Below are 13,702 nucleotides of genomic sequence, written 5' to 3'. Positions count from 1 at the left end.
TTCGTGTCGCCGATGACGATGCACCAGCCCCAATTCAAGCCTCATTATTGTGCGACCCCACCCCACAAGCGCACACCATTGCAATTTGCAACTCTGCCCGGGAAAATTTCTCTTTTTGCATGTTCTATGAGACACGAGGAACTGTTCAAATTTCAATGTATCATGTTAGGCACAGCCATAGGTACAGTGCAATAACAGACTATTTGTCACATGATGGGATTGCGAATACACACAAGTGACACAATTTACTACTTACAACCCATCTAGGTAGCGATCGAAAACCCAGGGTAGCCTACTAGCCCTCTTGCCTCACTCAGCCTTTTCCCTGGGCAACCTTGGAGTTGGGTCCTTGCCCTGAGTAAATAAATGGCAATGCTGCCAGACGTACTGCATTTTTTTTGAATCATGAAAAATTTGGGTAGAGTACAGTGGATAAATCGTTCTTTAAAAGAGATGGGGGTACTTGGGGGCCCCCTTTTGGCCTCTTCACCTAAATACATACAGTACTGCAAGTTATCGATGGGATGGGGCTGGGCAATTGCTTCTACTGAGTTCGTACAATGAGAGTGTCATCGGCCTTCCTCACTCAACATCGATCGATAGCTCGTGTGTCATGGCAACTGCTCGTACTTAATCGAATACAATAACCTCTCTTTCGTTTGATCACCATAATCAAGCAAAGTGCTCGTACTTAATTGAATACAATGACCTCTCTTTCGCTTGATCACCATAACCAAGCAAAGTGCTCACAGAAAAGGACTCTCAGAAAAGCTCACAATAGCAAGTTTTGTCGCAATTCATTGTAATAACATAAGCCACAAACGGAAAGCTCTACCTTGGAAGCAACTAAATTAAGACCTTGATTGACACTAGCTTCACTCATCCATTGACTACCGAAGACACCTCATCCACCACCGAAGACACCTTGCGCCATGATAGCTTAGTGTGAAGACGAAACCTTTAATTCTTCCATTTAATCAAAGAACAGGGCACAGTCTGCTGGTTTATCACAGCAAGTATGCCCATGAGAGCAAGCCAGACGGCACATGCATGGCAGAGTTTCTGCTGGTTTATCAATCACAGCAAGAATACCCATCAGAGCAAGCCAGTGTGTCACACTCCTAGTAGAGCTAAAGGGGGTCCAACTAAACAGGTGTACTAGTAATGTCTATATATCAACAGCAATAGCCATTCACCAGTACTACTAGTTTAGATTAAGTCAGTAGAAGTTGGATTGCGGCGATGGAGAAGCTTGAGATCATCCTGGAAGTCAAGCGGCCGGCTCGTGTCGTTTCGGATACGCTTGACCTTGGGGGTGCCCAAATGCTTGTGCTGGAAGCCATACATCTGCAGGACCTGATTGTCTGCAAAATTGAAAGCCCTTTCCATTTGCTTCAGGCACCTCTGGGCAGCATAGTCAGTCCCCTTCCCACAAGGCTTGCATCCCACAAAGTGTGTCACAAAGGGCCACCTATCATCACCCAACCCAGGGTGATACTTGTCTATCATCTCTTCATACTTGTCAACCAGAATGACCCAGTACCCATGCAGGTAGTAAGCACTCTCTAGGTACACTTTATCCCCCCACTTAGCCCTTTGGGTGATGAGCAGATATATGAGAGCAGATTGATCATCAGCCTCAAATTCCGGCCGGCCTTCTAAGGATCTTGTAAGTATCTTTCCTGCCTCTTCCCTGACTTTGCCCTTAGGGCCCATTGGAGCCCAAGCATCCATCAAATCCAGGGACCACTGGCAATTCCTGATGAGGAAGCTCCCTGTATTGAGTCCAATCCATGTCTTCTTGTTGTAGACAAGCTCGTCCCACCCGTGGAAGACGGCATTGTAGTCCTTGTATTTGTCAATTGGGAGCTCAAAGACCATGTCAGTGAACATGGCATCACTGTCCATCCACCATATCCACTCGATTTCAGGGTGGGAGAGCATGAGCTTCCGGAGGAGGGGGAGCTTGGCCCAGAAGCCGGACATGACAGGGTCGAGGTGAGCCATGTTATAGAAAATCTCGATGTTATGGAGGCGGCAGTAATCGATCTTGTTCTTGATAGACTTAACGAGGTAGTGATCCCCGACAGGGTTCTCACAGGGTGAAGGCTGAGAACCTGTCACAAGCAGGGTCGGGGGCCGGGAACCTGAGGTTCGGTACTCCGGGTGACGAGCCAGCCAGTCATGGCGCTGCTCATCCCAGTCGGAGATCTTCAACCCGAGGGAGTAAGGCCCCTGGAGGGCAGGGTCAGGTTCGTCGTCCCGAGCCTGGGGAATGGAGAGCGTGCTGCGACGGGCGTTGGCGGCGGCGGATTCTTCTTGGACGACGGCGGAGGCATGGTGTAGGCCTAGCCGGTGGGGGCGGACGAGGTGGAGGTGCTCCCGGAGCTCGGAGTAGTCCTGGGCGGGGGTGCCGAACCTGCCGGCGCCGAGGGAGCTGCGGAGGACGATGAAGGTGAGGAAGCCGCAGAGGAGGGTCATTTTGAGGTTGTGCATTGTCTTGCTGAGGCCTCGGCCTCTGTGGCTGGGCACCCGCATTGTGCTGACCTGTTTCTTTCGCACAGAGAGAGAGAGAGAGAGAGAGAGAGAGAGAGAGTGTGTGTGTGTGTGTGTGTGAGGCCTCCTCAGAGAGAGGGACCATCAGGCATGGCGTCAATGTGTGCCGAGGAAATGCGATAAGAGCTCCCAGAGAGAGAGAGAGAGAGAGTCGCCGCTTCTGCACGGCTCCGGCCGACCTTGCCTTTGCGTAATGAATGGAAATGAGAGAGAGAGAGAGAGAGAGAGAGAGAGAGAGAGGGAGGGAGGGAGGGAGGGAGGGAGGGAGGGAGGGAGGCGTGCAAAAGCTCGCGCTACAGTCGATACATCATACGGTAAAGAACGCCTTTGCTGTTTCGTTCTCTTTGCCACGCCGGCCGACACACAGGACGTAGTATAATGATATAAAGAGGAATAGCGAAAACGCACAGACTCCAGAGAGAGAGAGAGAGAGAGAGAGAGGGGGTAAGGGGGGGAGGCTTGTTGAGAGGGGGAGAGAGAGAGAGAGAGAGAGAAACTCAGAGAGGGGGAGGCTTGTTGTGCCTTCGGCTAGATTTTGCATGGTTCCGTTTTATTCCTTCATGGGGAACCTTCCCAGTCCTCCCCCGCCCGAAAAACCGCCACTCTCGTGCTCCAGCCTGGTTTCCAACCCCCGCCCCCCGGCGGTTTCTAAATGCCTAACATGCCTCCAGGTTGTCTGTTCATACGTGCCCCTCATACTCCCCAAACACTCGACGTTAATGACTCTGTAGAGCAGCTTCTCACCATGCATTCCAAAACTCCACCTGAGACAAACCAAATTGCACAAAAAGGAACATGCCCAGGATTGATTCACCTTCTCACAAGCTGCACACTTTCTTGATGACCTTGTAAGTTGTAGTCCACAACTCAAATCATTGGGAAGCAAATATTTTATCCACTATATGGACTGTCAACACTTAAAATGATATAAAAGAAAGGCTTGTTTTGGTTGGTTCTCATCAAAATATGCACAAGGACTATGTAAACTTTGTGCAATGCATAGAAATCTTGGTAATTACGGGATACTAGGCAAACTCGTCGTGTGAAGGGATTGATTTTCAATCATTTCGTTGGTAGACACACCATGGGAAATGGCCCTTATCAAAATTTTAATGTGGAAGCTCATGTCATCGAAATATATGCAAGCAAAATCTACTAGTTCCATTCAAATTGCCCCTATCCCCTAAGGGTACTTGCTTCATAGACACCTTGTTGTGAAGCCCACCTTTCTCCGTCAATTTATCTAACTTGTTCCTATGAGCTTGAACCTCAATGCAACCCTAAAAAACATGTAGAATATATTCCTTAGTCACCTCTAACAAAAGCAACAAAGCGTAGTTTGGATAGCCTATTGTTTCTTAGCAACTTTTAGCGACCAAGCTTGTTTGACTCAGCAAAATGTAAACTGTCAAGATCTCCTCACCTCATGAAAGATTGATTTGAACCTCCATGCAATACAAGCAACCTCTATATTTATTATCACTTTCATCACAACCACCACACAAAAGAGCAGCAATTTCAATCTAAGGGAAGAAGTACCATTCGTATCCATCTATTATTGCAATCTTGAAAAGCTCACCAATAAATGAGTCTTTATTGGCACATAGAAGACTTTAAATATACGTGCAACTTCATAACAATCCTAAGCTAAAATCAATTACTAACCAGGATTGTATATGGGACAAAGGGGGCAAAAGGAAGGGGTGTGTGGCCAAGTGGTTTTTGATAATTTAGCATGCATTTTCTAGTTGGAAAATTGTTTGGGACATGCAATACCCCTCACCAAGGCAGAGACACTTGTGCCCACACTCAAGAAGCACATATTTTCTAGGAATTGAACTATCACCAATAGGCTGTGAAAGGAGGGTCCCAACCATTAGGCTGCATCAACTTTGTTATGAGAAAGGGTTGACCTTTAGTGTATAAACCAAAGTGCCCTCTTCACCTACTTTATGAAACTTGAGCGAAAGATGGGAATATGAGTGGAAGTAAGAAGGGAGCAAGAGCTATGGAGATTCAAGTAAGAAGAGAGAGACCGGTATATGGGAACTTCAATAATCACAATGTGTAACCTGCCTTCCCTTATTCTATTGCCACTAAAAGCATAAATAATAAAGTGACAGTGATGGACATCCACCACCTACACTGTATAGGTGTATAGATACTTATACAAGTAAATGTAGACAGCCTTTAATCCCCAACAACCTCTTACTTAAAGGTGAATGTGCCTAAGTGAGGAGTAAAAGAAGAAAGAGAAAAGCATAACATGTACATAAAGTACAACAAGATGAGGAAAGATGTCATCTCATCCTATGCACATAAGCTTCCTAAGGAAGGCATATCATTCCACGAGAAGACTTTTAGTGAGAAAATCTACAAATTCGTATCCATAGAGAACTTGACAAGCTCAATGGAATTGTCCTCTACCACCTCTGTAATGAGGTGATAGCACACCTCAATGTACTTTGTCTTTACACGGAATACTGGATTATGGGCCAACTGAATGGCACTCATCGAATTCGAATATAGTGTAGGAGTTATAGTCATAGGGTCTCCTTGCAAAGCCAAACATAGTTCTACAACCAGGCAACCTAACCATAGGGTCTCCTTGCAAAGCTTCAATGTGGTTGCAATGTACTCAGTCTTGGTAGTAGACAAGGCCATGCATTTATGCACCTTAGACGTCCAAGAGATAGCACCTCCAGTAAAGGTAAGAGGTGGACTTGCTACTATTTACACATCCTACATAATTTGAGTCAATGTAACCCACAACTCATGTACCTTGGTTACCATAGCAAATGCACAAATCTACAATGCCTTAAAAGTATTTCATGATACCCTTCATGGCATCCCAATGTTACTTGCCATGTATAGCCATATAACGTGCCACAACTCCCATTGTAAATGCTATGTTATGGCAAGTAGCAACCTTTACATGAGAAGGTGGTGGATAGCCAAGAAACTTACCATCCTGCATATGGAATTGCTCAAGTACTCTGTGAATGTACTCCTTCTAGGACAAGTAGAGAACTCCCTTAGAGCAATTGCACATAATGTGCATATTAAGTATGTGTGAGCCTGCCCCATGTCCTTCATCTCAAAGCTCTTCTTAAGCTAAGTCTTTAAAGCATCCAACTCAACATGAGCACTCCCAACCATAAGCATATCATCAACATGAAGCACGAAGATAATAAGGCTACCATAACAGGCATTTACTGTATATAGACATGAATCCGTATCACTGTGGGAATATCCATGTGAATGCATGAAAGTATCAAAATTATAGTACCATTCCCTAGATGCATAGTTAAGCCCATAAAGACTCTTCCTCAATTTGCATGCTAGGTGCTCCTTGCCTTTTTCCACAAAGTCCTTAGACTACTACATATAAATATCCTCATGTAGGTCCCCATGTAGAAAAGTAATCTTAACTTTCATTTGATAAAAGATCCAAATCCAATTGAGCAACCAAGGCCAAGACTATGCATAAGGTAGTTATCTTGACTACAACATAGAAGATCTTGTCAAAATCAACTCCCTTTTCCTACTTAAAACCCTTAGCAACTAATCATGCCTTATATGTTGGCTTGAAGTGACTAGGGTTACTCTTTAGCTTATACATTCACTTTATGGTAATGCACGCTTTCCATGAGGGCAAGGAAACTAAGTCTCGTGTATGGTTCTTCTCTTTAGCAAATCAAACTCAAACTATATAGCCCTCTCCCAAGAATTAGAATCATCTCTATGCATAGCCACCTCAGAAGTAAGTGGCTCAGTAGAGTCTATCACTATGACATAATCCATAGAGGACTTATAATGGTCAAGACATGAAACTCTAGCCAAGGGTCACAAAACTAGTTATAGGGCTTGTACGACTTTTCCTCTCTATCCAACATTATGACCTTGCACAACAAGAGAGCCAATACATTAGCAATAATTGCAATAGGCTATCTCACTTAGGCTAGTTGTACTATAACAAGAGGCTCCTCCTAAAGGATCACCTTGCATATCTCAATCACCTACTATGGTCTTATATGCATCCCTATCTCATGGAAAATAACATCATGACTATGAATAACCCTCTGAGCGATCCCAAAGATGATAACTTATATTACCTGTATCTCCATATTCAAGAAAGATGCATCTAAGAGACTTGGGATCTAATGTATTGTGCTTATCTTCGGGAATATGTCAGAAAGCCTCACATCTAAAGACTCACAAGTGTGGACAAGGGAGGTTTACGAGACCATACCTTCTCTGCAACTCTATCACCAAGATCCATATCTATTAATAAGATGTATGGCAATAGTGACTACCTCAATCCAAAAGTTTTGTGGTAGTCTACCTAACTAAGTACACTACAAACTCTTTCTTGAGTAGTCTTGTTCATGCGCTATGCAATACTATTCTGGGGTGAGGTATATGGGGCAGTCAATTGATGCTTGATATCCCTCTTATCACAAAGATTCTCAAAAGCCTTAGGACATATTCACACCCATTCTCAAACCGTAGGCATTTCAGCCTATACATAGACTTGTTCTGACAAACCCAAACCTTATGCAAATAATCATCTATAAATGTAACAAAGTACTTCCCACCACCCAAGAACTGACATGGCATGGGGCCATAGACACAAGAGTCAAAGGCTCACCCATACATATAGAATCAGACTTCTTATATGAATTACATGCATGCTTCTCATACAAATAGTGATCACATGAATCAAAACAAAAATAATCCAAGCATGGAAGATGATGCAAATGGATCACATACTTTGATTTCTTTCAAAAATATATGCATAAGTTGAGGATGTCATGAAGATACATGTGAAATATCGGTCACAAACTAAAACATGGGCAAGAGACCCAAAAACAAGCAAAGGGTAGAGATTGCTAACCTTGGCACCTCTAATAAAAACAAGACTTCCATGTGTGATCTTCCATCAAGAATCACCAAAAGATACATGATACCTATCATCATCCAATTTTCCAACCGAACTAAGGCTTTTCATTAAAGTCGGGACATGACATATATCATAAAGCACAAAAGGAGCACTAATACCAAATTTTAGTCTAACATCCTGTATGCCAATTATATCCAATGTAGTGTCATCTCCCAATTTAACAAAGCCCATAATAGTACAATAGCTATGGAATCAATGACAATGCAAGGTAACATAGAATGAAGCCCCCAAGTCAAGAAGCCAATATTGAGAGTAAGTAGACGGAGCATTGGTCAATTGAGTAGCATCAAGTGTTGAAGCAACAAGAATGTAATTATCAAAACTATGCTCCAAGGTATCTATCTCCTCTATCTTTACACTGGGCTTAGGCACAATGTCAGTAGACTTTGAATTTCCCTATACTTTTCCCTTGCCTTTCTCATTGCACCTATCATTGAGTATTTTATGGAACTATGACCTAATGTGACTGTGGTATCCACAATAATGACATATCAAAGAGGACTTATGACCATAGGACTTACTACGAGCGTGCCCACAAGACAAAGACTTGCCTTTGTTGGGCTATGAGTCTCTACCATGGTTATTATTACCATTCCCACCATTTTTATCCCTAATAGTAACAACATAACAAGTGCGGAATGCATCAATATTCTTTCTACTTACTTCTTTTATAAGTAAAGCACTCTTTATATCATCGCATTTAAAACCATCCTCAGGAGGATTAGTACTAATAGTAGTATGAAATGTATCCCAAGACTCTGATAGTGTGACAAGCAAGAATATAGATTCTATGTTGTCCTCAAACTTGATGCCTTGTGAGATAAGATGGGTGAAAATAGAGTGGAACTCATTCAAATGAGTAGACATAGGGGCACTCTCCTTCGTACAAATGTCCACAAGCTTTTTCAACCACCCAATACATTTGAGATGTAGGACTCTACTTGTCATAAAGATCACATATCTTCTTTCATAAATCATATGCACCACCAGTAGTAGAGACAACATTGAAATACACATGCTTAGACAAAGAAACTATGATCGTAGACTTGTACAACTCATCCAATTCATCCCCAATTATCTCTATCCTAATTTTTTGGCTTTATACCCTTGGTTGTTAATGGTCTAATATGCTTCTTTGTAATGTGACCACCTGTCCACTTGTAGGACACGTCTTAGCAGCCCATCGGGAAGAGAGTCTAGAAAGCGCCGCCTGGCACTCACAAGGAATGTCACGGGGTTTGCGATCTAGGCCTTCCCGATTCTGCCATGAAGCGAAAGTATCCGACCGTTCCCACTTAGGACCGACCTGAATCAGGGTCTTCTTAATAGTCAAGTCTCTAGGAAGTAGCTAGCGTCGAGCTCCAGGCGAACCACTTTGCACAGAAATATCAGGGTCGAAGCGGTTGCACTTGGTTTATGGAGAATGGCAAATGAGAGAGATGCGAAGCTCAACCTCTCTGCTCGTAAGACATAGTCCCATTCCGTTCCCCTAAAACAACATAAATCGGGACTCTAACTCTATTGATTCTAGGTCATCACTATTTCGCTATCAATTCCTTTGAGAAAAGTTCCTAGCTAACCGGGACCACCCTTCCGTAGGACGGACCTAGAGTCACGTCCACTGCACTTTCCTCGGGTTGCTTAGTTATCTAATTACCTACCACATTATGTTTGACATGCAAAAGCAGCTTCCTTAATTAACCAATTAAACATTGGTTCCTTCACGTGACTTAGGCACTAACATAGAAAAACAATGTCAAGCAAGTTCCTTTTTCAACATTTGATCTTTATTTATCATAGTCTTTGGAATACATCAAATATCTTGCCCGAAGGCTATCCCAGCAATCCTCAGGATCGCTACTCCAAGTTCCACCCGTTGACTAGTATACAAGCCTTGAGATCCCATCTCGAGTCACGTCGGCCTCTTGTGCAGGATCCGGAGACAAGGAATTTATGGCCGAAGCCTCCCTTGGCATCCAAGCATCCTCCTGCTCCAAGTAGCACCCACGGAGAGATCTCTCGCAGCGGGTTCGGTCCACGTACCCGGCGCGGCTAACAACCCCCCTGGATAGGGTCATGCAGACAGTCGGAGGTAATTGAACCTGCCCCTCCCTCCAGGATTTTGACCTGAAGCATTAGTTATTTTTCTTGTTCATTGAGCAAAGAAGTACAAACAGTGTACCTAAGTGTACAATCACGAGCATTCCAGTGGTCATTCGTACGGCCAACTTCTAAGGTGTGATTCCTTTTTCCCCGAATACTCCCAGCATTCGATCCTAGATCATTCGTGACTTGGCAAGATCCCAAAGGTTTAGTAAGCTAGGTTGCTTGTTTACCCTTTTTCCTTGGGTTAGGGTTTATACCCTGTTGACCCCAAATTATCACTATCTTAGGTTTCCTTATACTATAGTCAAATAGATCCCGAACAACCCGGTCGTCCTAACTTGGTTGATCAATTTACTTTCTTGGCAATTCACAACTGCCCTAAGCTTAACAAATCAGTCCCCAAGAAAGATTGTTGTAGTAGGACAACTACTCAATTCTCATAGAATATGACTTGTAATTAGAACTCGCCATTCTTGGTCTAAGGTGTAGCAGTACTATCTTGCGATTTAGTCGTAAGAGCATATGACCTTGCAGATTTGTCGTACGAGATAGGTAGCATTACCTAACTTGAGGAATTAGATCTCTATCATACGGTATTCCTTGACCAAGAATACCTTTGATCAAGATATAGGATTTGGGAGTCCCATTGACCCCAATCCAAAACCCTAATCCCACTAGGCTGATAATTGATTTGGCCCTAGGGTCCTAAATTCCTTGTGAAAGTACAGCATTTGGTCATCCGATCCGTAAGGTGAGAACCCTAGATCTTCCTTGCACGGTTGTTTAGATAACCCTAATGTGAATGTGGGATGAACTTTAAGATTGAAAATATTAAATCGACTTCCTAAGTGTGATACTAAGTAGAATTTTAACACAACTTAACCTAACCTAGCACATTGAGGTGATCGTCGTATGCTAACTAATCATGCCTTTATGAATTTCATGTAAGTTACTCAATTACATGCAAATTACTTAATTGATCTAACCAACTTACGATTAAAGATGATCTTTTCTTTAAAGATGCAAATATTTTCCTCTAAAAATTGCAAGTACTATCCTTAAAAGATGTAAGTAATTGCAAGATGTATGAGATGTATCATTCCATGAGAATATACAATTGCAAGACCATAGGCCTTTCACCTTTATGCAACTATAGGATCCATAATGATCTTTCTATCTTTCCATGCCCTATACGATTTGATTGACATTAAGAATTATTTATTATAAACCTTACGTTTATGCATCATATTCAAAGCTTTTGTATTTTAATGAAAATGCATTCTTTCCCAATTGTGAACTTTGATAAAAGAACTCTATGCATAGATGCATCATTCTTTCATGACCAGATGCCAATGAATACATCATTGATTTAATCCTTCCTTTATCACTTAACTTATCCTAAAATGTAGCTATCATTTCATACTATATGCTTTTTGTCAAAGTTCATAAATCTTTTCCTTTCATTGCAACTATTTATTCATCATTAAACCACCTTCTATAATTAACCTATATACGAGGCACAACAAGGAATTTATTATGATGATGACGACTAATCGGATGATGATGGTGAAGATGATGATAATCGATCGCGAGAGGATGATGAAGTTGATTGTGATGGCGGCAGCTTGACGGCGATGGCGGCAGCCTAATGGCGTTGGCAGCAACTTGACAGTAATGGCAGCAGGCCAGGACGATCGCCCTCAAGCTTGGGAGGGGGGTTTCATATAAGGTGGAGGTGGGGATGGTTAAAGGAGTGGGAGAGGGGGGGGTGGCCACAAAGGTGGCAGCTGTATGCATTCCTCCCCATGCCCCTTCATATTAGCTCTTACACACACTCTCTCTCCCCGCCATGCAATGGGAGAAGGAGAGGGAGTTTTTTTTTTGCAATTATTCATTATCCTTTTTTCCTTGAAGGGGAGTTCCTGCTGTGACTTGCGGGTTTATAAGCACACGGTTTCTTATGCACAATGCGGGGGGATGATATTGTTATTACATGAGGATGGAGCACTTAGGCCAGAGTTTTTTTGTTGCGGGAGATCATTTCATATTTTTTTTGCGCTAGAACTAGGGTTTATAATATTTTGTTGTAGAAATATTACATTCTCTCCCCCTTAGAGGAATCGAGATGTCCTCATCTCGAGAAGATTTGGCGGTATTGATGGTTGAGAGTACTTTCATCCATCCAGGTGGCATCCTCTTCGGGGTAATCTTTCCACAAGATGAGATATTCTCTCAAGGTCCTGGATCTCAAATGCCTCTCTCTAACATTTAGGATTTTGTCAGGCCGTAGCTCAAGGACTCCTTGGCTAGGCATTATAATTTGTTGATCATCAAGCACATGACTAGGGTTAGGGACATACTTTTTCAATAGGCTGACATGGAATACATTATGAACTTTTAGGTTTTCAGGGAGTTGAAGTCTGTATAAGCATTAGGCCCTAGGCACTTGAGAATCTTGTAGGGTCCACAATACCTTGGACTTAGATTTTTGCACTCACCCAAGGATAGGGAACTCTTCTTTGGACGTATGCGAATGAAGACCATATCACCTTCAACGAAGGATCTCTGTCTTGCCATTTCAAGTCCGCGTAAGCCTTTTGTCTGTACTTGGCGGCTTGGATGTCTTTTCTTATTGATTTGATTTGGTCATCCATGTCTTCCAGCATCTGCTTTGAAGCTTCAACCCTCAAGGTTGGATCCGAAAAGCTCAAAGGAGTATGACAATCGTGCCCATACAATGCTTGGAAAGGGGTCATCTGAATGCTTTGAAGCTTCAACCCTCAAAGTTAGATCGAAAAGCTCAAAGGAGTACGACAATCGTGCCCATACAATGCTTGGAAAGGGGTCATCTGAATGCTTTGTTGGTAAGAAGCATTGTAGGCAAACTCAACCAATGGCAAATATTGAATCCACTTTTTGGGTTCGCAACAGCAGTGTGCCCTAAGCATATCTTCAATGACTTGGTTGACTCGTTCCTTTTGACCATCGGTTTGGGGATGGTAAGCTATATTGAAACAAAGTTGAGTCCCAATGGCCTCGAAGATAGCCCTCCAGAAGTGTGATGTGAAGAGGGAGTCACGATCACTAATGATTCTTCTGGGTAACCCATGCAATTTGAATATTTCCTTGATGAATAACCTTGCGATGTTTGAGGCTTTATAGTTTGTCTTAACATGGATAAGATGTGCAACCTTGGTGAGCATATCTACCACGACCATAATGGAGTTGTATCCTCCCTGAACTTGGGGTAGGCCAACAACGAAGTCCATACTAATGAATTCCCATTTCATTTGGAAAATGTCAAGTGGTTGCAATTTCCCTGGCATTTTGACATGTTCGGCCTTAATGCATTGACAAGACAAACATTCCGTGACATATTTGAGAACGTCACCTTTGAGCCTATCCCAATAATAGCTCTTCCTGACCGCATTAAGGGTCTTGGCATAGCCAGGATGTCATGAAAAAGGGGAGTCATGGGCTTCCCAAAGTATCTTCTGCTTGAGAGATTGGCTTGCGGGGATACATAATCTTGTCCTAAAGTAGACAAGTCCACTACTGATAGAGAATTCTTGATACTTCGTTTTTAGCTTCGGGTCTTGATCTTCGATGGGGATCTCCCTTAGCAATTTCTGATAGGTTGGGTCATGACATGCCTCTTCTCTAGCTAGCTCAAGAATTGGGTTGTCTGGCATTGATACCTTTGTGGCTAGAAATCTTGCTGTTGATGGATCTTGCAAAATTAGAGAACTCAGAAATGCCTTGCGAGACTGAGTGCATTGGCAACTACATTCTCCTTTCCAGGCCGGTATTTGATTTCAAAATCATATTCTTCCAGTACTTAAATCCATCGGCGTTGCCTCATATTGAGCTCATTCTGGGTGAAAATCCATTTAAGACTCTTGTGGTCCGTCACTAAGGAAAATTTGTTACCCAGCAAGTAATGTCTCCAAAGTTTGAGAGCATGGATGACATCCAACAGCTCCAGATCATGGGTAGCATAATTCCTTTCATGGCTCTTCAGTTTCCTTGAAGAGTATGTTACGGGATGACCTTCTTGTATAAGCACACATCCTAAGG

At 42.9% G+C, this 13,702-nt stretch overlaps 1 protein-coding gene across 1 annotated transcript; it reads right to left on the bottom strand.

The window, feature by feature from the left end:
• Nucleotides 1-946: 946 nt before the first annotated feature.
• Nucleotides 947-3,034, bottom strand: LOC148040323 (xyloglucan 6-xylosyltransferase 2-like). The gene has a single exon (XM_087698332.1). The coding sequence runs from the start codon at nucleotides 2,536-2,538 to the stop codon at nucleotides 1,210-1,212; it is 1,329 nt and encodes a 442-aa protein (XP_087554458.1). The 5' UTR covers nucleotides 2,539-3,034; the 3' UTR covers nucleotides 947-1,209.
• Between the last annotated feature and the right edge of the window lie 10,668 nt (nucleotides 3,035-13,702).

This window comes from Lygodium microphyllum, chromosome 2, assembly GCF_053477565.2.
Source record: "Lygodium microphyllum isolate KBCC chromosome 2, Lygodium_microphyllum_v1.1.10, whole genome shotgun sequence".
NCBI lineage: Eukaryota > Viridiplantae > Streptophyta > Polypodiopsida > Schizaeales > Lygodiaceae > Lygodium > Lygodium microphyllum.
This window is presented reverse-complemented; position numbering and strand designations above follow the sequence as displayed.